General features: G+C 39.1%; 2 protein-coding genes across 4 annotated transcripts in view; one reads left to right on the top strand and one right to left on the bottom strand.

The window, feature by feature from the left end:
- Positions 1–25834, bottom strand: part of Arpc1 (Actin-related protein 2/3 complex, subunit 1A) — a 246348-nt gene that overhangs the window by 6637 nt on the left and 213877 nt on the right. The window lies entirely within an intron of this gene.
- The window catches only part of LOC136874001 (ketimine reductase mu-crystallin), a 128590-nt gene that overhangs the window by 57777 nt on the left and 44979 nt on the right, over positions 1–25834 (top strand). For all 3 annotated transcript variants that reach the window (XM_068227624.1, XM_067147449.2, XM_067147450.2), the window contains exon 5: positions 15679–15871. In XM_068227624.1, coding sequence (XP_068083725.1) covers positions 15679–15871 — 193 coding nt within the window. The remainder of the gene's footprint in view (positions 1–15678; positions 15872–25834) is intronic.

The raw sequence follows: 25834 nt of genomic DNA, 5'->3' as shown, positions 1-25834 counted from the left end.
ACAGCTGCAGAAGATACTTCCTCCTCCCTTCTCTCCATCCCATGACCCTGTTCCACCTCTCTTTTCCTATCCACTACTCCATATTTCCCCTTCCTAACTTTTCTCTTTCTTCTACGTCCACACTTCTCAGCAATAGCAATAGCTTAAAATGATGGGAACTAAAAAACCCCAACATGAACCATTTTGAAAAACTTCAGCCAAGAAAAATATGAAAAATAAGACTAGAAATAGTCACTTAACTTCACAGTTACCTCATACACATGATGGCACTATAGCAGTAACTTCTTGATTGAGGAGTCTAGTTCCAAAACTGGCAATCTCCACTCAGTCTAATTTTATAGGAGAGACAAATTTCTTATAATTCAGTAACTAATGTAATATTATGGTTATTGCTCTATAATGTAGAGTTCGATTTATAAATGATATTAGGTGCATGAACATACTAGAATATATGATACCATTTTAACATGGAGACAATAAAAATTGGAGATTGCTGGTTTTGCATCTCACCCATTGTAAATGTAAGTATAGCATCTAACGTTTTGCTGGGGTACTAGGAATCAAGATTGAAAAAAGTAAAATAAGATTAACACTAGAGAGGAAACTATTTTTGGTCTATTCTATGTAATATTGCCATTATGATACAGTACAATGAGCAGTTATTGTTGTCCAACAACAGAGTTGCTGTGGAATGGGAGTGGGCATCTCGGACATATTCTGAGTCATGGCCCTCCTTGTGCTCAGGTGGCTAGGACTATAAAACTCACCGGTGGTCCATAACCCGTTAGAGGAGAGATCCTCACTTGGACTATGTGCAAGTAGGATAGCATCCTGCTTCATGAATTTACCAAGCTCTGAACATTTTAAGCAAGCCTCGGACCAATGGGAGTAACGGAGTCCCACTCCCATTTGACAGGGGAGGGACTCCTTGGAAACAACTTGGCGAACAAAATGGAATTCGATGGGGAGCTATCAATATTAATGGGGCTTATGGAAGAAAGAAGGTAGAACTGGCTGAGTCAGCAAAGAGGATGCATCTGGATGTGCTAGGAGTAAGTGATATTCGGGTAAGGGGAGATAATGAAGAAGAAATAGGAGATTATAAAGTGTACTTGACGGGTGTTAGAAAGGGAAGGGCAGAGTCTGGGGTAGGGCTCTTTATCAGGAATACCATTGCAAGCAACATAGTTTCTGTTAGGCACGTAAATGAGTGAATGATGTGGGTAGATTTGTCAGTTGGAGGAATTAGGACAAGAATTGTGTCCGTGTACTCACCATGTGAGGGTGCAGATGAGGAAGAAGTTGACAAGTTTTATGAAGCATTGAGTGACATCGTGGTCAGGGTCAACAGCAAGGATAGAATAGTGCTAATGGGCGATTTCAATGCGAGAGTTGGGAATAGAACTGAAGGATACAAAAGGGTGATTGGTAAATGTGGGGAAGATATGGAAGCTAATGGGAATGGGAAGCGTTTGCTGGACTTTTGTGCTAATATGAGTTTAGCTGTTATGAATACATTCTTCAAGCATAAGGCTATTCACCGCTACACATGGGAGGGTACGGGTACCAGATCCATAATAGACTATATCTTAACAGACTTTGAATTCAGGAAATCTGTTTGGAATGTACAAGTTTTTTGCAGATTTTTCGATGATACAGACCACTATCTGATCTGTAGTGAACTAAGTCTCTCTAGGCCTAGGGTAGAGCAAGTGAAATCTGTCTGCAAACGAATATAGAAAATCTCCAGGACGAGGAAATTAGACAGAAGTATATGGATATGATTAGTGAGAAGTTTCGAACATTAGACAGTAAGCAGGTTCAGGATATAGAAAGTGAATGGGTGGCATACAGGAATGCTGTAGTAGAAACAGCAAGGGAATGCCTAGGAACAACTGTGTGTAAAGATGGGAAAAGGCGAACATCTTGGTGGAATGATGAAGTGAGAGCAGCCTGTAAACGTAAAAAGAAAGCTTATCAGAAATGGCTCCAAACAAGGGCCGAGGCAGACAGGAATTTGTACGTAGATTAAAGAAAGGGAGTGAAACAAATAATTGTTGAATCCAAAAAGAAGTCATGGGAAGATTTTGGTAATAACCTGGAAAGGCTAGGTCAAGCAGCAGGGAAACCTTTCTGGACAGTAATGAAGAATCTTAGGAAGGGAGGGAAAAAGGAAATGAACAGTGTTTTGAGTAATTCAGGTAAACTCATAATAGATCCCAGGGAATCAATGGAGAGGTGGAGGGAATATTTTGAACATCTTCTCAATGTAAAAGGAAATCATCCTGGTGGTGTTGCAAACAGCCAAGCTCATGGGGAGGAGGAAAATGATGTTGGTGAAATTATGCTTGAGGAAGTGGAAAGGCAGGGATGAAATGGCTTCATAGAGTAGTAAGATTAGCATGGAGTGTTGGTAAGGAACCTTCAGATTGGACAAAAGCAGTAATTGCACCTATCTATAAGCAAGGAAACAGGAAGGATTGCAACAACTATAGAGGTATCTCATTGATTAGTATACCAGGCAAAGTATTCACTGGCATCTTGGAAGGGAGGGTGCGATCAGTCGTTGAGAGGAAGTTGGATGAAAACCAGTGTGGTTTCAGACCACAGAGAGGCTGTCAGGATCAGATTTTCAGTATGCGCCAGGTAATTGAAAAGTGCTACGAGAGGAATAGGCAGTTGTGTTTATGTTTCGTAGATCTAGGGAAAGCATATGACAGGGTACCGAGGGAAAAGATGTTCACTATACTGGGAGACTATGGAATTAAAGGTAGATTATTAAAATCAATCAAAGGCATTTATGTTGACAATTGGGCTTCAGTGAGAATTGATGGTAGAATGAGTTCTCGGTTCAGGGTACTTACAGGGGTTAGACAAGGCTGTAATCTTTCACCTTTGCTGTTCGTAGTTTACATGGATCATCTGCTGAAAGGTATAAAATGGCAGGGAGGGTTTCAGTTAGGTGGAAATGTAGTAAGCAGTTTGGCCTATGCTGACGACTTGGTCTTAATGGCAGACTGTCCCAAAAGCCTGCAGTCTAATATCTTGGAACTTGAAAATAGGTGCAATGAGTATGGTATGAAAATTAGCCTCTCGAAGACTAAATTGATGTCAGTAGGTAAGAAATTCAACAGAATTGAATGTCAGATTGGTGATACAAAGCTAGAACAGGTCGATAATTTCAAGTATTTAGGTTGTGTGTTCTCCCAGGATGGTAATATAGTAAGTGAGATTGAATCAAGGTGTAGTAAAGCTAATGCAGTGAGCTTGCAGTTGCGATCAGCAGTATTCTGTAAGAAGGAAGTCAGCTCTCAGACGAAACTATCTTTACATCGGTCTGTTTTCAGAAAAAACTTTGCTTTACGGGAGCGAAAGCTGGTTGGACACAGGATATCTTATTCATAAGTTAGAAGTAACAGACATGAAAGTAGCAAGAATGATTGCTGGTACAAACAGGTGGGAACAATGGCAGGAGGTTACTCAGAATGAGGAGATAAAGGCTAATTTAGGAATGAACTCGATGGATGAAGCTGTACGCATAAACTGGCTTCGGTGGTGGGGTCATGTGAGGCGAATGGAGGAGGATAGGTTACCTAGGAGAATAATGGACTCTGCTATGGAGGGTAAGAGAAGTAGAGGGAGACCAAGACGACGATGGTTAGACTTGGTTTCTAACGATTTAAAGATAAGAGGTATAGAACTAAATGAGGCCACAACACTAGTTGCAAATCAAGGATTGTGGCGACGTTTAGTAAATTCTCAGAGGCTTGCAGACTGAACGCTGAAAGGCATAACAGTCTATAATGATAATGTATGTATGTATGTATGTATGTATGTATGTATGTATTTTTCACAACAGGGGTGTGTGTAACCCAAGTGTAACCCAACATTTTTTAAACAATGAGATCCTCAGTTTCTGCCAAGCCATAAACATCTTCAATAAGTTCCTCGGCTCCTGTATCATCATGGTTTGCTTCAAGTTGCTTGATCTCCATCAAGTCAGTGAAAAATCATAGGTCTTTGTGGGTTTTCCATTGGTTACCATAGTGTTTAGTAAGCAATTTAGTAACATCTCATAATTACAAAGGGTTAACTTTAACACCCCTTCTGATTACAGCTCGATTAATCATTCCCACATTCTTGCCTGTTTTACAAACACTTTTTGCCACACCAACATCAGTCTGGTAATAAGGCTGTCCATGCACCAACACATTATTCATGGGATTTGTTTTGGACCTCGTTAGAATGAAGCGCTTACTGATATAAAATTTGAAGTGCCATGTGCCAGTGCTTTTTAACACCACATTTACTTCTGTCTTCCAGTCAGAAACTTGACAGTCATTTCCCATTTCAATAACAGTCCCAAATCTTTTTAAAATGTTTTTGTACTCAGTCGGATTTATGACAGTTTCCTTTTTCTTACTACCTGCTTGATTCTGCCAAACACTCGATCATCAGGCAAAAAGGAATGTCCTGTTACTGGGAATATTATCACTTTGATTGACTTCAGTGTATGAGGTGCATTCAGAAACCATTTAGCACAGGCTGTGGTGATGATGCGATTCTTATTCTGCAGTCTATGTTTTGTAATGTGTAGTATTTTCAAGAATGCTGTTGACAGACAGGCATGTGTTCATTTCGTTCATTTGTAACATGACACTGTATTGTAGACACTTTTGAAGCATGGGTTTCATTTTTGGTGCGCCTACATTTGTAGACGGTACTTGTGCAGTACCTTACTGGGAATGCAACTTTCATCTGTTTATCCTGTGTAGCATAGAACTGCTTGTGAAAATCGGTGATCTTTCCTATTTTTAGGGTCGAGCAGTGATAAGCACGGATCAAATGTCCGCACTCAGTGACGACGGCCCGGAATGTAGCAACATACCTACGAACAGACACAAACGATCTTTTACACATTCCATTTCTTACTTAGGTGTCATATTTTAAGTCTACCGAGAATTGTTTCAAACAACGGTGGTATAAGACACTATGCACACCATAAATCAAAGCATGCTATAATATTAAAGACGCTAACCTCTTTTGCTTTGCTATATTCCTTTTCCATTTTTCCTGTTGCCTTTGCCTCTTTCTTGTCTTGGTTGGTGAAACGGGCTCTGCATTGCTTTCCATGACCTTTTTCTCTTATTATATTAGACACAGTAATTAAAATCAGGTCATTAGTGTCCCAACAAACTTCACGAGTCACTTCCTAAATCATAAAGACACAGAACTTACTCTAGACTGCCAACTCGACTGTACTTCATCTGCTAACTGTTGCCGTTTATAGCCGTAGAAGTGCTGATGTCACAAACATGTCATCACAATGTTCGAGCGAAACGTGATATTGCTGAGTCACGTTGCACCATGGAGATAGCCAGTTCTGCACCTCAATGCCATAAGGAGGTTGCTGAGTTTGCAACTAACCCCTATTTTTCACTCTCTATTTGATGGAGATACAGTCAGATTTACAGCCAAACAAGTTTATAAGCAGATCAGAAACACCTCAGACAATGGTAATCCAACCATAACGCATTTTCCCCAGAAAGTGAAGATTGCCGGTTTTGCACCTAGACCCCTCAATTATGGTTTCCAATATTGTCACATCAAACATTCCATTCTGTTCTACTCCATCATTTCGGCAAAGAGACTTCCTCACTCTAGAAGTGTATGTCTTTTACAACAGCCATTTCAGTAAACTCTTCAGTTTACTTCCAAATTGTCTATGTGATGTATCTGTCATGGAAACCGTACAAGTGTGTTCTGTGTACAATGGGTATTGGTGAAACTAATAGAGCATAAACCAATGCACAACTGTGTGATATATTACATGCAATAAGCAATGATGATGATGATGATGATGATGATGCTTGTTGTTTAAGGAAGCCCATCTAGGTCATCGGCCCCTAATGGTACGAAATGAGACAAAATGTGATGACAATTTAAAAGTCCAAACTCATCCACTGACCAGAATTCAAAATGTGATGATGAAGAATGAATGGATGAATATGAATTTAAAATAATTGGCAGATACAGCTGACAATATTGAAAGTTAAAATAATTCCAAAATTAATTAAATGACTGGAATTCAAAAAAAGAGACTATGAACAATGATTATGAACTTAAAACAATAAGTGGATTCAACCGCAATGCCCCACCTTCCTGGAAACTGTCTTAAAACAATAGTATATACTGATCAAGGGGCTGCTTCCAAAGCACATTCTTGAATCGATGATGCTTGTCTAAAGGGGTCCAAAATCCAGGTCAACGGCCCCTCATAATGGTACTTATTGCTAGGAAAGTAAGGACCATGGTATTTCTCATATCATGAGTAACGTAGACTTACGGTGTTCCACACAGTGTGGTACTATTCACATGTAATGTAATACGCATAGGTAACGCAGACCTATGGTGTTTCTCACATTACGGCACCACTCATGGCAACACAAACCCATGGTGTTCCTCACATAGGTGTACTAATCACAGGGACTCCTACTATCCCGTGGTGTTCCTCACATAGTGGGTACTAATCACAGACATCGCAGACCCACAGTGTTGCTCATATAGTGGTACTAATCACAGGCAACTTCCAGACCCATGGTGTTTCTCACAGTGGAATTAATCACAGGCAACGTAAGCCCATGGTGTTCTGCATATAGTGGTACTAATCACGGGTATTGTAAAACCCATACTTATTCACCCTCTGATGCACAATGAGAACAACATCCAACATCGAGATAATTATTTATCTCCACATCAAGAACTTTGAATACCCAGGGCATATTTTTTATGTGATATTGAACTTTTGTCTTGTGAAAATGTTTATGTTTTCTATGTATTTTATTTGCTAGTGAATTTTTTTACCTTGAACCTTTTGAAAAATTTAAAAGACCTTTGAATACCTAGTGCATCCTTCTTATACGATTTTGAACTTTTGTCACTTGAAAAAACTTTATGTTTTCAATGCAGTCTTGTCATTTGCCAGTGAATTTTTTACCTTGCACCTTTTGAGCGACAGGCTGAAGATGACCCTGACTACAGGTTGAAACTGGTTCCAATTGTAATTGACTTATAAGGTAACTTTGCATTAATAATATTTTTGTATTGAATAGGTGGAACCACAATATATTTTTATTTTAGTTGCAACTGGGGAGTATCACCTCTCCCCCTGCTACACCAGCGTAGTAGGTTCGTGTCATGCAGTAAGCAAAGGGAGGTGGAGATAGAAGGATTGAACTGCAATAGTAATTTGCACAGGAATGCAAAACCATGACATGTTTTTAACCGATATTGTTCAACTTTCACATCATACTGAAGTTTGCTGCAGAGATCACATTTTGAAGGTTTAGGCCTTTCTTCACAACTAATTTTCAAAGCCAACTTTCTAGAGCCTGATTAAATATGGCTTTTTCAAGAGTGAATGCCTGAAGGAACATTCAGGTTTGTTTGAGCAACCATTCTGATTTTCTTTTAAATCACTTATGATTGACAATTTGGTGCTTGTGAGCTTCCAGTGTTTATAATATGCACAAATTACAAGAAATCACTCTGGATGGAACATAGCCTACTTTCTAACATACTGTATTCTTTTTTCCAATAGTGAATATTAAGCATACATTACTGTTCAACTGTCAACAATTATTCAAGCATTTATTAGGATGTTTCAGTAATCAGTACTGTATTATTGAGGGACAATAGGCGTAGATTAGATATAGGAGATCATGTTAAGTATAGGAGTATGGTATTCCCAATAAACCGTATTTTTTGTCAGGACTTGAAGGTGTCCTGCTTGATATTTGTAGACTGATGTGGTTCCAACATTATGGGATCAGCTCATTTCAGTCATGAAGTCCAAACATTTCTGAACGTGAGGTTCCCTACACATTGCATTGGTCGCGGGGAACCAGGTTATCAGTCAGCACAGTCACCTGGTGTTGTGCTATACAGTTTTTATTTGTGGACACACATGAAGGCATTGGTATGTGAGAACCCTGCACACTCACGAAGACCTGTAGTGTGAGTTACCGCGGCTCCGGATGAGACCCATGATCAAGCAAAGGATGTATTTTTGAATATCCAATGGTCCATGGTTTGACAAGTGCAATTGTGTTAATTGTGATATAAGCAGTTACAGGACAGAAGGTAAGTGCCTAACCAACAATGCTATACAGCCAGCCTGATTGTAGATTATGATTCTCTAGCTCCTCCAAGTGGCCATAAAAGTCCCAGAGGTGAAACATCAAGTGAGCTAGTTGGCTAAACGAGTCATCATTGTATTAACAACCTCTCCAGCTTTATCTATTTAAATTGTCAAGGACCAGAAGAAGAAACAATACCCTCCTGAACCACTTCTTTAAAGTTTAGATGGATGCTTTCACAGTCTGGATTAATGGATGTAATATATATATATATATATTTTTTTTTTTGTATGTGAAAAAGGCAAACAGCAGGGAATCTTTACATTTTACGGAGACTATGTTCCACATTTTCATAAGAGTTACTTGAAGGGCCATGACATCATGTTCAAAGATGTTGAAGCCCTTACACGTATAAAACACGGAGATGTAGGATCGAACAGGAAATATGCAAAAATCCCAATAGTTTTAGTAGGACAATGGCTAGCAATTTTAAGCAATACTTGGTTGCTCTATATTACAGATCGGGGTAGATCCTGTCCTTCACTGTATTTCATTTGAGTTTTTACTGTATTTCATTTCAGTTTTCCAAATTCGTACTCTTCTCAATACTACAGGATTTACTCAATGCGTTGTTTATTCATTATCTTTGTGCACCTATTGCTTAATTATATCTTTCTTTTCCCTCTTGTCTCTTGAACATTAATTTTTTATTTTTTCCATCTTTTCTTAACCCCCTTCCCTGTTTTAAACCCGCTTCTGTTTTCATCTTGAGTCTATTCCTTTGTGTCATCTGTATCTTTCTTTTGTAGTTTTTTATTTTATTTTTCATTTACATTCTGTTCATTGATTATCTGATGACTTTTATGTTGTCTATTCTCCAACTCATGAATGAGAAATCATGAAACAACAGACATGGAGCATACATTATGACATCAATCTCTGCTAAGACTATAACAGCACATGATGGTGATAAACAAGAGTATCATTTCATCAGTGGAGTAATGTTCAACTGATTTTAAGCCTATTCCCATAGTTAGAATAGTGGTCAGTTGATTTTCTCTCCTGTGGATGCAAAGCGAAGTCTTTGTGAAACATAAAGATTCCCTATTGTTTGCCTCTTTCACATGGGAACAAACCCAAAAGGTATCATATCCACTTCTTTAATGGTATCATCAAAGGCACACCCTTTAAAAATTCAGGAATTCTTCTTAGAGAATAATCTTTAATTTGGTAGAATATAGGCATTACAAATGACTGCCTAATGTTGGGCAGTTGTTCTAGTATGATTACTAGGATGGCATTGTCATGAGCCTTTTCATTATGACTAAGTAGAACTGGAGCATTCCTAACTGCAGGCACCTTACCAAATAAACCTGTTGCATGCAGGTGTCTTTCAATGTATTACAATGTATAGGCAATCAATGTTCCTCTTTCAGGAAAACTCAGCTCTGTGTTTAGCATAACAACAACAACAACAACTACTACTACTACTACTACTACTACTACTACTCTCTTCTCAGAAGGTTAACTACCATCATAGAGATTCTTGCTTTAGATGATGCAGTGCAAAGCAGCTCAGTAGTGGAACAGTTGAACCAAATTTTCAGATTATCAATGCTGGTCTTCTTTTGCCTTGTATCTTCCCTTGAATGATCGGCTGCAATAGATGATATTTCCCTCCTCACATCACATGACCGAGATATTGCAGCTTTCTGATTTTGACAATACTTAATATTTCCATTCTCTTTCACATTCGCCTCATTACCTCATTGTTTGTGACCTTATCAGTCCAACTCAACCACAATATCCTTTTGTATATCCATAGCTCATATGCCTCTAATCTGTCCATTCCTCTTCTCTTTATGGTCCAGGTCTCGACTCCATAGAACAAGGGGGTGAAAAATGTAACATCTCAGAAGTCTAATTTTTAGATGTAAAATTAGGTCTCTGCTACAAAACACTCCTCATTTTATTGAATGCATTTCTGCCTTGGTCAATCCTGGACTTTATTTCCTCATTACAGTCAATGTTGTTGTAGAATATTTGTACTTTGTCACTTGCTGTACTGTCTCTCCATTGATCGTCAAGCTCTCTTGGTGTTGTATTTGGGATACTACCATAAACCATGTCTTACTTACATTAACTGTTAAGCCCCACTGGTCACTTGCCTCCACAACTTGGTTGGTCAGTCACTGTAAATCTTGTAGGCTTTCTGCCAACAACAATGTGTCATCTGCAAATCTTAAGTTGTTGATTGTTTTTCCATTAACTTTAATTCCTGGTGTTTCTTCCACTAAAGCTGCTTGTATTATTTCCTCTGATTATTGGCTAAACAACATAGGAGACAGGACATGACCTTGTCTAAGGCCATGTTTTATTACCGCCTTTTCAGAGAACTCCCTACCTTCCCTTATGATAGTAGTCTGATTGTAATAAATATTGCTGATGGACAGGACACAACCCTGTCTAATGCCATGTTTTATTACCACCTCTTCAGAGAACTCCCTACCTTCCCTTATGAAAGCAGTCTGATTGTAATAAATATTGCTGATGTTTCATATGTCTTTCATGTCCAAGGTCTTCTTCCTAGACAATCATGATTTTGTTGAAAGCTCTATTATAATCCAAAAAGCAGACAGACATTGGTTGAATTGGACCTAGCATTCACATGTTACAGATCAATGTGGAGGCATAAGCAGAGCCAAGGGACCTATTTAAAATTGCTCTAGAAATATTGCTATTCAAGAAACACATACAGGCCAATTAAACACACAAGGTAAAGTTCCAAGATATGATCTTATAGGAGCAATGTATCATAAGGCGCATAGTGTAGCTACCTACATACATTGTAGTATAGAGAATGCTTCCTTAATTTTCACAAACACCAACGACAACATCCACACCATTATCATACAAGTGGGACAACGATCATAAATATCTACAAACCGCTTGCCGCTCAATGGTCTCCTCTTGTTGCGCACCCTGATCCACATCCATCTGTTTACCTCGGCGATTTCAACAGTTTTTGCCATTTGCTTTATGTCGTACCGACACAGATAGGTATTATGGCAACGATGGGATAGCAAAGGCCTAGGAATTGGAAGAAAGCGGCTGTGGTCTTAATTAAGGTACAGCCCCGGCATTTGCCTGGTGTGAAAATGGGAAACCAGATTTCAAAAGTTACCACACTGAATGGAAATATAATGTTAATGACGTCAATGGCGAGGCCGTTCAACTGGGCCGAAGCGCACCACATGCACCTTATTTTTTATGCCAAGGACTTAAGCGCTTTCCAGTCAGCTGCATGGAGATGTGGGTTCAACTTTGATTTATGCTTCGTATCTACAGATCACAATTGCCTGGTTCTACCAACTTCGCGAGAAGTCCTACGTGCCTTCCCTCACAGTCAACATTGACCAGTAAAAATTGAAATCGGTGTGAAAGTGCCCATCATCACTTCTCTTCTATGACCTTGATGGAATTTCTAAGAAACAAATTGGCTAGCCTTTATTGAGAATCTGGACAAGACTTTGGATTCCTCCAGTTATTGAAAATTATGCGAGGTTTGTAGGTGCAATGAACAGCATAGCTAAGAAGTTTATTCCTAGAGGGTGTAAGAAAGAGTATATCCCTGGATGGAGTGAAGTTAGCAAAAATCTATATGAAGAGTTCCTTGCAACCGGTGACTATGAATAATCTAACGAACTGCTCCATAGCCTTGATGCCTCAAGAAGACAAAAATGGATTGAAACGGTAGAGAACCTTGACTTTAAACACTCAAGCAGGAAAGTTCGGTCCCTTCTTGGAAAACTAGGAGGTGGAAACAAAACAATATGTCATAACAGTCATCTGTCCAAATGTTATAGACTCACATATGGTGTCGACATCAAAAGCATCGAAACAGAAAATGCACACCATCCAGGTTAAACAGGAGCTTAAAGTCTTAAAAATCAAAGTGTCAAGAGGATGGTGAATTCTCTTGTCCATTCACACCTGAGGACATTTCAAGGGCACTAGAAGACATTAAACCATGTGAAGCTCCAGGTTTTGATGGTATCCATCCAGAATTCCTGCTCCACCGCAAAAAATATGTAAAAGTATGGCTAACACGCTTCTTCTCCAATATCCTGCAAACTAGGAACATACTCGTGCACTTAAAAGAACAAAGGTTATTGCCATGTTGAAACAAGGCAAACCAAGTGATAGACATCAAAGCTACAGACCTATTGCACTACTGAGTACAGTGTACAAGTTATTGGAAAGACTTCTGTACAACAGAATAAGTTCTACAATCGTTGAGCATGTGTCCTTGGAACAAGCCGGATTTTGACCAAATCACAGTTGTACAGATCAAGTACTATCACTGACCACACACATACAAGCTGGCTTCCAGAAAGGTCTTGAGACATCAGTTGCATTCATTGACCTAACTTCTCCATAGGACACTGTCTGGAGACAAGTTAATGAACCAAACATTCTGGGTAATTTTGGGAAATACCATCAGTTGTCAGAAGAAACTTGATAATGGTTTACCTCAAGGCTCTGTCTTAGCCCCACTTCTCTTCAGCCTCTAAATCTCTGACAAGCCTGCAACCATCTCAAGAAACTTTGGGTATGCAGATGACTGGGCAACTGCTACTCAGCACAGACAGATCAAAAATACAGAACATACCTTAACTAATGACCTAGGCACTTTTGATGAGTATTTCTGCAATTGGAGGCTGAAGCCAAACCCAAATAAAACTAAAGTTATATGTTTCCACCTATGCAATAAGCTAGCTAATTATACACTGCAACAGTGAAAAAACTTTTTTCACAAAAGTAGGTTTACTTTATGTATTTCTGCCTGCTGAATTTGAAAATGACACTGAAAAAAAATTATTGTAACACCCACAGTTTTGGCACAAAATGTATACTTTGCTAAGAATGATATAACATATTGAAGTAGTACATGCGGCACATGAATCATGCTGAACTAGAATACGAGTTTAAACCAACAACATACTGAAATATGCATACAGAGAATGTACTAGAAAACATGCACTAATGTAATTCATTCCGCGCTTTTTTAGTTGTCATGGAGTGGCCCCTGCTTTTCCTCTTATGGGGCATTTCCTTGTGCTCACAGTGAAGCATCCGCATCCAGCAGTAGTCGCCCATCATCCGAACATCCCAAGTTCCCTGGTATTGTCATTCCATGTCCTTTATATCCTGATGGAACCTTTCACCCTGTTCCTCACAAACAGTACCCAGGTTTGGAGGGAAAAAAGTCAAGGTGAGAATGTAAAAAATGTAAATTCAAACTCATTGAGCATACCAGTATTTTCAACTTCGTCAGCATGTTCTCCACTATGTCGACATACTCTGGGCTACGATTGTTTCCCTGGAAATTTTGAACCACACACTTAAAGGCAGTCCAGGTTTCTCCCACCACGGCATTCAATGAATGAAGGAAATCTTCGTCTAGCATTACTTTCCGAATATCGGGAACAGTGAACACGCCCTCCTTCAACTTAGTATCTGACAGGTTGGAGAACTTGTTACATAGATATTTGAAACAGTTGTCATACCTAGGTAATTCTTTGACAAACTGCTTCATTATGCCCAGTTTGAGGTGCAGAGGTGGCAAGAGTATTCTGTCTCTTTCTACTAGATGGTCACACTTGATATTTTTGTCCCGTGGAACCAATTCCAACCTTCGGGGCCACTGCTTTTGCATATTATATTATAATAAACACTGAAACACCATATGAAGCTCAGAATATCAATCAGAATATTATTATAATATCATTAAATTGCATTATCGTTAATTACAAATTTATGCAATTTGTGCAAAAACTGTGGGTGATACGATGTTTTCAGTATCATTTTCGAATTCAGGAGGTTGAAATGCATAAAGAACGCCTACATTTTCGAAAAAAGTTTTTGTGGCCTTAAAGTTTGTTGTATTGTGTTATGAATTATAAGTGTACTTGGGTAACCACTATTTGAACCACAACACTGAATCCAACTATTTGGGGATCATTTTAGACAGAAATTATCTTTCAAGAAACACCTGAAGAAAACTGCAGGAAAACTGAAACCTGGAAATAACATACTTTAGAAGCTGTGTGGTACTGCATGGGGCTCCTTGGCTGATACTTGACACACAACCGCCCTCAGTCTGGTCTTCTCAACAGCTGAGTAGTGCTCTCTAGAGTGGCTCAACAGCAGCTATAAGAAACTTGTTGGTTCTCAATTAAATCAGGCAATGAGAATTGTGCCTGGCACAGTCATATCAATGCCTACATTCTGACTACCATCATTGAGTCACATTCCACCAGCAGAACTCAAACATGCCTTGCTTCGGGAGTATAAGAAGGTAAATGCCAACGACCAGCTACCAACACACCAGGACATCATTGCTGCTGAAGCCAGAAGAGTACGTTCGCAGAACCCTACCCATCAGGACAGCGAGACATCTGGTGTGTAATAATTTCAACTTCCTACAAACCTGGAAGAAAGAATTGGTGGGAAAGGTTCTAGGACATTGCCAAGGCATTATAAACACTACAACAAAATCAAGTGGTTTCCATCTGCCCCAGAAAACTTGGTCAAACCTAAACAGGATTAGGACAAACAGTGGTAGATGTGTTGATCTTCTGCACAAGTAGACAAGTTCCCTCACCAGAGTGCAATTGCGGTGCTTCCAGGAAGACTATCCGGCATATCGTGCATAAGTGTCCATTGTATTCATATAAAGGCAATTTCAGTGACTTAACGGAAGCAGGTCTAACTGTGCTAGACTTTATTAACAACTTAAAAGTCAAATTGTAAATAATGTAATATACTCTATCTAATAAATTGGTTGATTGACTTCTAAACATCTCTGTGTCAGCACGTTGAAGGTAAACAACGTTTCTCTTGTTCCTAGCATATTTCTGAAACCAAATTGTGTTTCGCTGATACCCTGTTTCTAATTTTTTGAAGATCTTTTGGTGGATCATTTTTAGGAATATTTTAAGATATACACTAGGGATGGAAATTTATGAAGTTGCTGGTGTCGTTTAAAAGTCCTGTCACTGAATGTTATTTGCAGAACAGAAACTAATTATAAAAATGGAAAATTAAAAACACAACATAAAAGAAGTTATGTAAGGACATTTTTGAAGGGAAGAATCTGAGAAAAATCTATCATCCATCACTGATCTGCACCCAGGTGGCAATTCCAATCAGTTGTTTACCTAATTTTTAAAAATAATTTCAGAGAAGTTGGAAATTTATCTAACAACTCCCTCATTAAATTATACCAACCCATAATTTCTTTTCCTGTAAATTAATATTTATCCCAATTTGCCCTATGGAATACAAGTAGCAAATACTGTCATTCAAATTTTACCTCCACATTCCCAAAAATGTATGTTTAAAATCAGACTTTCAGTGATTAACAATTACCAGATAAAAGTTTTAAATTATATCACACAATTCAAATTTTACTTTATTTCAATCAGTTTTCTTGTAATGTTCATATGTTCTACCATGCACACATCTGTGTTCACAGATTCGAGTATGGAACCATAGGTTTGAAGGAGCAGAGAAGCTTGCAAAGGAATATAAAAAATATGGAAAGCCAGTGACTGCATATGAGAATGCTGAAAAATGTGTCAGAAATGCTGATGTCATAGTTACTGCCACATTTGCAGATTCACCAATTCTTAAGGGACAGTGGATCAAACCTGGAGTGCACATAAATGGTAAATCAATTCAGGGAATATTAGTTCTTTTTGAAGTGAAAGGGTATTTCTTATGATTTTTTTTTTTAAATTAGTCAAGTTCTGAAAAGTTACTTTAAACATAATTTTAACATTTTTAGGCCTTTTTTAAGGTGTTAATAAGCATGATTTTCCTCTCAAGAAGTCACCAGGTATACTTCTTGGAAGACTATCTTAGAAAAAATATTGTCATATGCTGGAGGTGGTGATTGTTGTTTTAAGGGGAGATACAACTTAATTATTTGTTAAGAAGGAAGCCATACTTTCTAGTGTCGACTCAGTTAAATGTAACTTTAAAGATTTGCAGTCTGTTGAATGCCCAAGTTCAATATAAATATTACACTATAACATAACTGTAAAAAACAATATTTAATAAGGAATAAAAAACACTATTGCTAATTCAGTAAGGAATAAAAATACACACTATTCCTTATTCAATAGTGTTTTTTTACAAGTATGTTATAGTTTAATATTTATATTGAACTTGTGTGTTTGACAGACTGCAACGCTTTAAAGTTACAACTCAATATCACAATTTTGTATCCTTACCAATCAGACATCATTACCTTCAGTCTTCATTTGCTGTGGGTTAAACTATCATATATTTGATTGTTACCTTTTCTTTAAAAAAAATAAAGGCAGTGGTATACTGCATAATGTGCAGGAATTGAAAACTACCAAAACCAGCATGATTCCTTCCATCTCCACAACAATATGAAGGAGGTTACAGGAGTATGCCAGACAGGAGGACCTGGTAAGCTTGTAGATCAGGATGTAAACCTTGTCACTGACACAGACCAGCAGCTATAAGTATGGAAGCATTACATGGAGAAGCTCTTCAAAGACATAAGGCTGGTTGAGCGTGGTATCCACGATGCAGAAAGCAGCCCTAGGATCACCAAGTTTTAAAGGCAACTGTGAAAGTAAACAACAGTAAGGCTGCAGCCTCTGACTAAGTTTGCATGGAAGTGCTGAAGCTGCTAGGTGCCAAGAGAATTTCAATGCTGTGCCGCTTGAAGAATATGACAGCAGCAGTATTCCATCTAATTAGCTGAAGTTGACCTTTGCCACCCTCGCAAAGAAACCAACTGCGAAAGAATGGAGTGAATACGACATCATCAACCTAATGAGTCATGCATTGTAGCTTTTCCTTCACATCCTTCACACCAGGATCTCAAAGCAGGCATCAGCACCTTCCAGTCTGCTTGAGCTTGGAATGCAAGAGGCTCTTCTCAGCATTCAGGTCTTGGTCCAGTGCTGCTGCGATGCTGCATGTCTTTCTCTGCTTCAGTGACTTTGAAAGGGCATATAACAGAGTCCAGTGTGGAAGATGACTGAAGTCCTGAAGATTTATAGCTAATCTGTACTGGCAACAGAGAGCCAGCATCAGAGTTGGGGGTCGCACAAGAGAAGAGGTCGAAATAAAATGGGGAGTGAGACGTCTTTGATCTTCATGTGCCATATTCCTTAAGAAACAGAAATTTCTGAAAAGCCATGACCTCAACCTGGACCTGTAAGTCTTCTTTGTTGCTGTATCTTTTCGGTTCTTCTTTATGGAATAGAATAATTTGACACTAGCAGAAACTTCTCTGCAAACTCTATTCCTTTATAGCCTGCACTTCCTTCTTAATCTCTTTATTTCTCTGTTATAATACTGTGGGTCATTCCCATTTCCTACCACCTTTAAAGGCATATGCCAGGTTTTACACTCCTCAATAACTGCTTTAAACCCATCCCATAGGCTGTGCACATTTTTATTTATAATTTCCTGTTGATAATAATTTCTTTTTAATATCTTCCCATGCTTCCTAGTAGTTCTACTTTTACAACCTTTCTTTATATCACACTTATTTTTCACTACAACAAAAACAGCTTTGTGATCCCTTATACAATCTATCATTTCAGTTGTTCTACAGAGCTCATCTGCTTTTATCAGCACCACATCAAGAATATGTTTCCCACTAGTTAGTTCGTGGTGTGGTGATTATTGTTTTACGAGGATGTACAAGTAGGCAACTATTCTCTATATAACACTAATCAGAGAGAGAAACTGGAAGGGATCTGACACTTTGAAAAATGAAGGTATCAGCCAAAGAAAGAGAAGAACCTTAAAGGGTGTGAAAATGAAAGACTCCCTAGGCCAAGTATGCTCTAATATCATCGGGATCAGAAAAGAACAAGAGTTGGCCAAGGGAGGCTGGATAGGATAGATGAAAATGAGGAGCCTGGCACAAGTAAGTGAAAGCAATGCCAGGACTCAGCTGAAGGGCCTGTGTTTGCCAACCCACGCTCTCAAGTTGAGAGCCCCTGGGACACCTTTTAGTCACCTCTTACTACAGGCAGGGAATACCGTGGGTATTATTCTACCGCCCACAACCACAGGGGATTCTAGTTGGTTTTGTTACTTTCTGATTCAGCTGTCATTGCCAGATTAACTTATTTATCATTTGTTGATCATGCTTTCCGTCATTTGCATTACCTTCCCAGTTAACATTTGGTAAATTGAAGTCGCCCACTACAATAATGTTCCTTTCTGTGTCATTTCCCACATAGCTGATTATCTTATCAAATAATTCTGCATCAGCATCAGTGCCACTCTAGCCGGGTCTGTACACCCCAAGCCATCAAGTTGCCTATTATCTTTAGAGATGAGTCTTACACCTAAAATTTCATGTTTCTAATCCTTACCTTTTTTTAGGCTACAAATTCTTCTTTCACCTGTATGAATACTCTCCCTCCTACCTTTCCAATTCTGTCTTATGATAAACACTCCAGTTCCAAGAGAAAATTTTTGCATCCATAATATCACTTCTCAGTCATGATTCAACTGCTATTACAATATCTGGTAAATATATATCTAGCAAATAACATAATTCTATTCCTTTTTTTTTTTTTTTACAGTCTAATACTAACAACTTTATTTCATCCTTACCTTCTTTCTAGCACCCTTTAATCTCATCACTGCTTCCTAGTCCAGCCTGTTCCCTGAATGTACCTACCTATAACTTTTCTAAACAAACCTCTTTAACTTATATGTAACATTGCGGTTCAAGTGAAGGCCATCTGAGTGAAGTCTCCTACCCACCCATTAGGATCTACAAATTTCACTCCCAATTTCCCATATAGTCACCCCATAGTCTCATGTAAATCCCCAATCACCCTCCAGGCAGTATCTACTGAAAACAATCTGTACTCCCTTAAACTTTTTCCTTGCTGTATTACCAGATTCTACACATCCCCAACTATGTTGGTACTTATACCTGCATGCCTTGCAGTGTTGGTACCAATGTTAAAAACTACCACCTTCTCCTTATTCTCCTCCTCCTTTTCTACTTTCCTCAACATCTCCCTCAATCTAATTTTTAGACAACACTCTACCCTGGTTCTCTTCTACCGCACACTTAACCCACATGCCTAACAATGGAGTCCCCCATGACCGGAGCCTCAATCTCACCCACTTCATTCAATTCTCTCCTGTCCTGGTCTATGCTATCTTTGTTCACGGCTGCAGAACCTTCTTCCTCCTTCTACCCCTCCTCCCCCATGACCCTGTTCCTTCTCTCTTTTCCTGTCCTCTACTCTGCATTTCCCTTTACTCCTACTTCTCCCCTCCTCTGCAACTGTTCCCTGTTCCTCATATCTCCTCTGCTATTCTACCTCCAGTGACTCATACAAATTTCTCATTAATACCTGTCCTGAATTCTGACCCTGAATAGAGCCCTTTGCCCTTTTCTTCCTTCTTAAAACATTAGCAGATGTTTACCTAGTTGTACTTCCTCTTAGAACAACAATCACTATCACCTGTCTTCTACAAGTTCCCCTTTCTTTCCTCTTCCTCACCTACCTTATCCTGTACATTGATTGAGTGAAATTTATCTTCATTCCTGTCCTCCATTACAAACCTACTTATCTCCCTCAAACTCGCTCTCTCTCCCCTCATATTCCTTCATTCCTATTCGCACCTGCAGTTCCTACACTTACTTCCCTCAGCCATTCTTCTATCTTTTTCAAAGAAATATGAAATATGTACAGAAATGAAATAGCATATTCTATGAATAACACTACACACCTCAAAAAAAGCTTTGCACCACCTGTATTTTTTGTGTTTGTGAAGGATGTTCACTCTTAAGAGTTGTTGCATGACAAATCAACATCTGAATGACGTGTAACACTTACTGTTGGTGGACGTGGAGGAAATACATGCAGTCTCAGAACAGTCCAGATGAGTGCTCCGTTACTGTCACCCGTTGATACAACACAAGAGCACATTTGTGTTCTGTGCAGTGTGCAAACATGCCTCGACGAGTTATTAACCATATGCGCATAGTGACAATGCATCAGCAAGGCCTCTCCGTGAGGACAATTGCTGGCCTGGTTGGTGTACACCATAATGATGTTGTCAAGACATACAGCTGTTATTGTGTGACACAAAATGTTCAAGATCATCCTCACAGTGGCCGTCCGTGGTCAATAACAGCAGCTGACAACTGTCACATATGAATCCTGTCTCACAGGAACCCTGCAGACACCGCAACAGAACTGCGTAATGCTTTAAAACAAGCAACTATTAGGGCTGTGTCTACACAGGCAATCAGAAAACGTCTCCATAGGGACCACCTGTACTCATGAGTTCTTTGGTGAAGCACCTGCTCGTACACCCCAAAATCGTGGCGCCAGTTACAGATGGGCAATTGGGCACTTGGACTGGATTCTGGAAAAATTGCAGCAGGTCCTCTTCACGGATGAGTGTCAGATGTATCTGACGCCGGATAATCATTGGAGGAGGGTTTGGAGAGAGCATGGTAATGCCAGACAAGTCCTGTATGCCATCCCACGTGCCCATCAGGGAGGTGGATCCGTCATGTTTTGGGGAGGCATTATGTATGGACATCGGACACCACTCATCATCATAGATGGCAATATGACTGATAGACAGTGCTGAAACAGAATCCTCGGGCCCATTGTACAACCATACCAACAACATTTTGGCAACAGATTTGTTCTACACGATGACAATGCTTGCCCGCAACACTCCAATCTTGTGAACCTGTTTTTCAGGGAGGCCCACATTGATTGGATGGACTGGCCTGTAGTATCTCCGGATATGAATCCCATTCAACAAGCCTGGAACATGCTGAAACAGGCAGTACAACAACAAATTAATCCACCTCTGTCAAAGAGTGGGAGAAGATTGACTAGGACAGCTTCAACCGCCTTGTTGACAGCATGCCACGACAGGTCTGATCATATTTCACTGCACGGGCTGGAGTAATATTCTACTGAGAAGCAGAATCAGATTCCCATTTCGATGGAGGGATGCACGTTGCCAAAGAATAGTGTTCGTGTTGGGCCTGTCGTTGCTTATTCTTTACATAAGTCATGTTATGCTTGACATAAAGTACGTATTTGCATCCCATACATTCCCTGGAGTTATCAGCAACCTAGAAACTTGGAACTCGAGGTGGTGCAAAACTTTTTTTGATGTGTGTGTGTGTATATACCAGACGAAGGAAATACTATATACTACACGATCAATCAATCAATCAATCAATCAATCAATCAATCAATCAATCAATACTGATCTGCATTTAGGGCAGTCGCCCAGGTGGCAGATTCCCTATCTGTTGTTTTCCTAGCCTTTTCTTAAATGATTGCAAAGAAATTGGAAATTTATTGAACATCTCCCTTGGTAAGTTATTTCAATCCCTAACTCCCTTTCCTATAAACGAATATTTGCCCCAATTTGTCCTCTTGAATTCCAACTTTATCTTCATACTGTGATCTTTCCTACTTTTAAAGACGCCACTCAAACTTATTCGTCTACTAATGTCATTTCACACCATTTCTCCGCTGACAGCTCGGAACATACCACTTAGTTTTTGTTTTTTCTATTTTGCTTTACGTCGCACCGACACAGATAGGTCCTATGGCGATGATGGGATAGGGAAGACCCAGGAAGTGGAAGGAAGCAGCCGTGGCCTTAATTAAGGTACAGCCCCGGAATCTGCCTGGTGTAAAAATGGAAAACCACAGAAAACCATCTTCAGGGCTGCCGACAGTGGGGCTCGAACCCACTATATCCCGATTACTGGATACTGGCCACACTTAAGCGACTGCAGCTATCGAGGTCGGTATACCACTTAGTCAAGCAGCTTGTCTTCTTTCTCTCAGTTCTTCCCAGCCCAAACTTTGCAACATTTTTGTAATGCTACTCTTTTGGCGGAAAGCACCCAGAACAAATCGAGCTGCTTTTCTTAGGATTTTTTCCAGTTTTTGAATCTAGTAATCCTGGTGAGGTTTCCATACACTGGAACCATATTCTAGTTGGGGTCTTACCAGAGACTTATATGCCCTCTCCTTTACATCCTTACTACAACCCCCAAACACCCTCATAACCGTGTGCAGAGATCTGTACCCTTTATTTACAATCCCATTTATGTGATTACCCCAATGAAGATCTTTCCTTATATTAACACCCAGATACTTACAATGATCCCCAAAAGGAACTTTCACGCCATCAATTCAGTAATTAAAACTGAGAGGACTTTTCCTATTTGTGAAACTCACAACCGGACTTTTAACTCCGTTTATCATCATACCATTGCCTACTCTCCATCTCACAACATTATTAAGGTCATTTTGCAGTTGCTCACAATCTTGTAACTTATTTATTACTCTATACAGAATAACATCATCTGCAAAAAGCCTTACCTCTGATTCCACTCCTTTACTCATATCATTTATATATATAAGAAAACAGAAAGGTCCAATAATACTGCCTTGAGGAATTCCCCTCTTAATTATTACAGGGGAGCCTTCGTGGCTCAGACGGCAGCGCGTCGGCCTCTCACCGCTGGATACCATGGTTCAAATCCCGGTCACTCCATGTGAGATTTGTGCTGGACAAAGCGGAGGCGGGACAGGTTTTTCTCCGGGTACTCCGGTTTTTCCTGTCATCTTTCATTCCAGCAACACTCTCCATTATCATTTCATAGCATTTATCACTCATTAATAAATCACCTTGGGAGTGGCGACCCCATTGTAATAACAGCCTATATAAGTTTGATTCATTACATCCCTGACCCGGTCAATGACTGGAAAACAGGTTGTAGGTTAAAACAAAAAACAAAACAAAAAAATTATTACAGGGTCAGGGTCAGTCTAGCATAGATTCAACAAATAGGGTGTTCAATAAAGCCTTAGATGTGGGAGAAATTGCAATGTAGCATGTGTTAAAAACTGAAACACTTCTATACTGATGCTTCAAGTGCCTTTTGACCTTATCACGCAGCCACTTGGAGTTAACAACTCTACTGTAATTCTATGCACCTGATTCTCAATCAACAACGTGCAAAGATTTATTTTTTGATATTTTAATTAATTCACGCTTCATTAATATCAAATAATTTGTACAATCCAAATGTATGTCAGATCATTATGACTATGTCTCGTTCTACAAATAACCAAGTTCATTATTGAATTTTAGTTGCATTTAAGTATCGCTTTCTCCACAGACTAGATTTTTATGGTTGTTTTATCTTGTATTAAAGCATGTATTATACTTTAATGAGGAACCCAGTTCAGGGCCCTGACTTAGCTTTAGATTAAGTATGGCTGAAGATGCTTAAAAAGCCTAAGCGAAACATGTCCCATTTTAACATATATGTAATATTTGTATCTTAAACTTCAGGATTGTAAAGTATTGGAATGGTGGTTTTTTCATAAATTTGTTTGAAACTTTTACATTCTGTACTCCAATACGGCTATCATAATGAGACTCATAACATGTAATAAAAAAGCACAATACCGGAAACAAATGAAAAACGTATATGCACATTGCACTACTTCTTGAAGATAAGAATTCAGGTCGTAATTGAAGTAGTCCAAGGCAGCGCAAGGCATGAGTTTAAATTTGAATGTAAAGACCCAAAATGCAGGTGGCACTATAGTATACTAGTATACAGTTCAATTCGGAAAGTGGGGTGGTTTTTTTTTTTTTTTTTGAGAGGAGGGGTGAAAAGAAAAGATAGGATAAGTTAATAAAGGAAGAGGATTAGTAGATAAGAGAAAATGAAAAGGATTGGAAGTTAAAAGAGGATGGGAAAGGATAAGATAAGGAAATAAAGGAGGAGTAGTTTAGGGTGGGTTATTGGAGGTAGAAAATGTGGGTAGCAACTGTGTAAGGCATGGAAAATTTAATTCGGGTTTAGAAATTTAGAATTTTTGAGAAGAAGAATTAGGAAGTCAAATAGGATATTGGGTTTTTCAGAAATGTTGTTTGTGCCCGTTTACATCTCGTAGACAGCTTTCAAAATGGCGCCGAATGAAGGTATGGCCCATCCGATCTATGAGATACAAGGAATATATGTGTAGTGCGATATTATAGAAGGCCATGCATGTCTGGGAACGGACAAATATTGAAGGCACTACGGGACAGTAGAGAGTCAAGTGAATTGTTTTACAAAAAAAAAATAGAAGCGAAGGGATTGTTAAAAAAACTTCACTTAAAAATCTGCATCGCAGGAGTGAAGATGTAACTGGTAAACGAGATATATATTGAAAGAAGATACAAGAATTTAGAGGAGATTCTTGAAGAAAAGGGATCGTCCTTGTAAAACAAATAATATAATTCACCGGCCGATGAACCAGAGTTAATTAAAATATTTAAAAAAATAAGCAAGATACGGTGATATACGCCTAGAAGGATCCCGAGAGCAATCGCGTCGCATTCTGTAAGGAGAGACCAATTGTAACCCAAGAGAAATACTTTCATATGGCAAGAAGACTACCTTGGTCTAATTCAAGAAAGAAGAAGAATAAATTTTCGAGATTTTCCCAGAAAGAGCCGATATATATGGAGAACTTAATCCCGACGAGATCAAAGTTATATCTCAGAGAGCAAGAAAAGGAATAACAACTGGAGAATTATTATTGTCAGATGGATCATATCATGACAATTTTCTGCTCCGAAATGTATATTTTTGTTATCAGCAGAAGTAATATGATGTGTGCCTGCTAAGCATGCATGATGGACCAAACTGGGGAGCGGTACATCCTAACCAGTTGACCAACCCATGATGAGGAAGGCAACGGCCAACCAGATGACTAACCCATGATGATGAAGGCAACGGCCAACCAGATGACCAACCCATGATGAGGAAGTCAACGGCCAACCAGATGACCAACCCATGATGAGGAAGGCAACAGCTAACCAGATGACCAACCCATAATGAGGAAGGCAACGGCCAACCAGATGATCAACCCATGGGGAAGGCAACGGCCAACCAGATGACTAACCCACATCCTGAGCACAGAGCTAATGACATCCGAGTGGAGGTGGAACAACTGGACCAAATGTAACGACAAGCGAGCTAAGTCTTTACATTTTTAATTACGTAGTTTTTGATGTGCGTATACATTTACTTGTGGCATGTGCTGATAAGTTGGTGATAAAAACCATTTAATTAAGAGTGCAAGTGAATAATGGAAGTGAAGTGTGAGATATTTAAGTCTATAGTAATACGATCGAGCAGTGTAGAATAAGATTCTAGTACATTACATATACGCCACCGCATGTTTGGTCAGAATAACTAATGAGTTACGAGAATTTGAAGGAAGTGTCTTTTATAACAGCTGATAGCAATGATTTGACACATTGTGGAATTTTGATAAATCTCGTATTGGTTATACTAAATGTTTACGTCATGTTTGGTCCGCGCGTCTGAGATGAATGTGTAGAATCACGTACTCTTTGCTCCGCAACATAAGAGTATGGAACTCAGTTTGGGGTTATGATATATAACGTTATTGAGATGTGTTTATAAGAAAGGCAATTGTGATATATTTGGCATGGTAATATAAGAGTAATCGCGATATGTTGTAGTGGAGGTTATGATAATGAAGTTGTTAGTTGAATGTTGAAATCATGTTACAGTATTGGTAACT

This window comes from Anabrus simplex, chromosome 5 (genome assembly GCF_040414725.1).
Source record: "Anabrus simplex isolate iqAnaSimp1 chromosome 5, ASM4041472v1, whole genome shotgun sequence".
Classification (NCBI taxonomy): Eukaryota; Metazoa; Arthropoda; class Insecta; order Orthoptera; family Tettigoniidae; genus Anabrus; species Anabrus simplex.
Note: the sequence above shows the minus strand (reverse complement) of the source record. Positions and strands in the feature narration are given on the sequence as shown.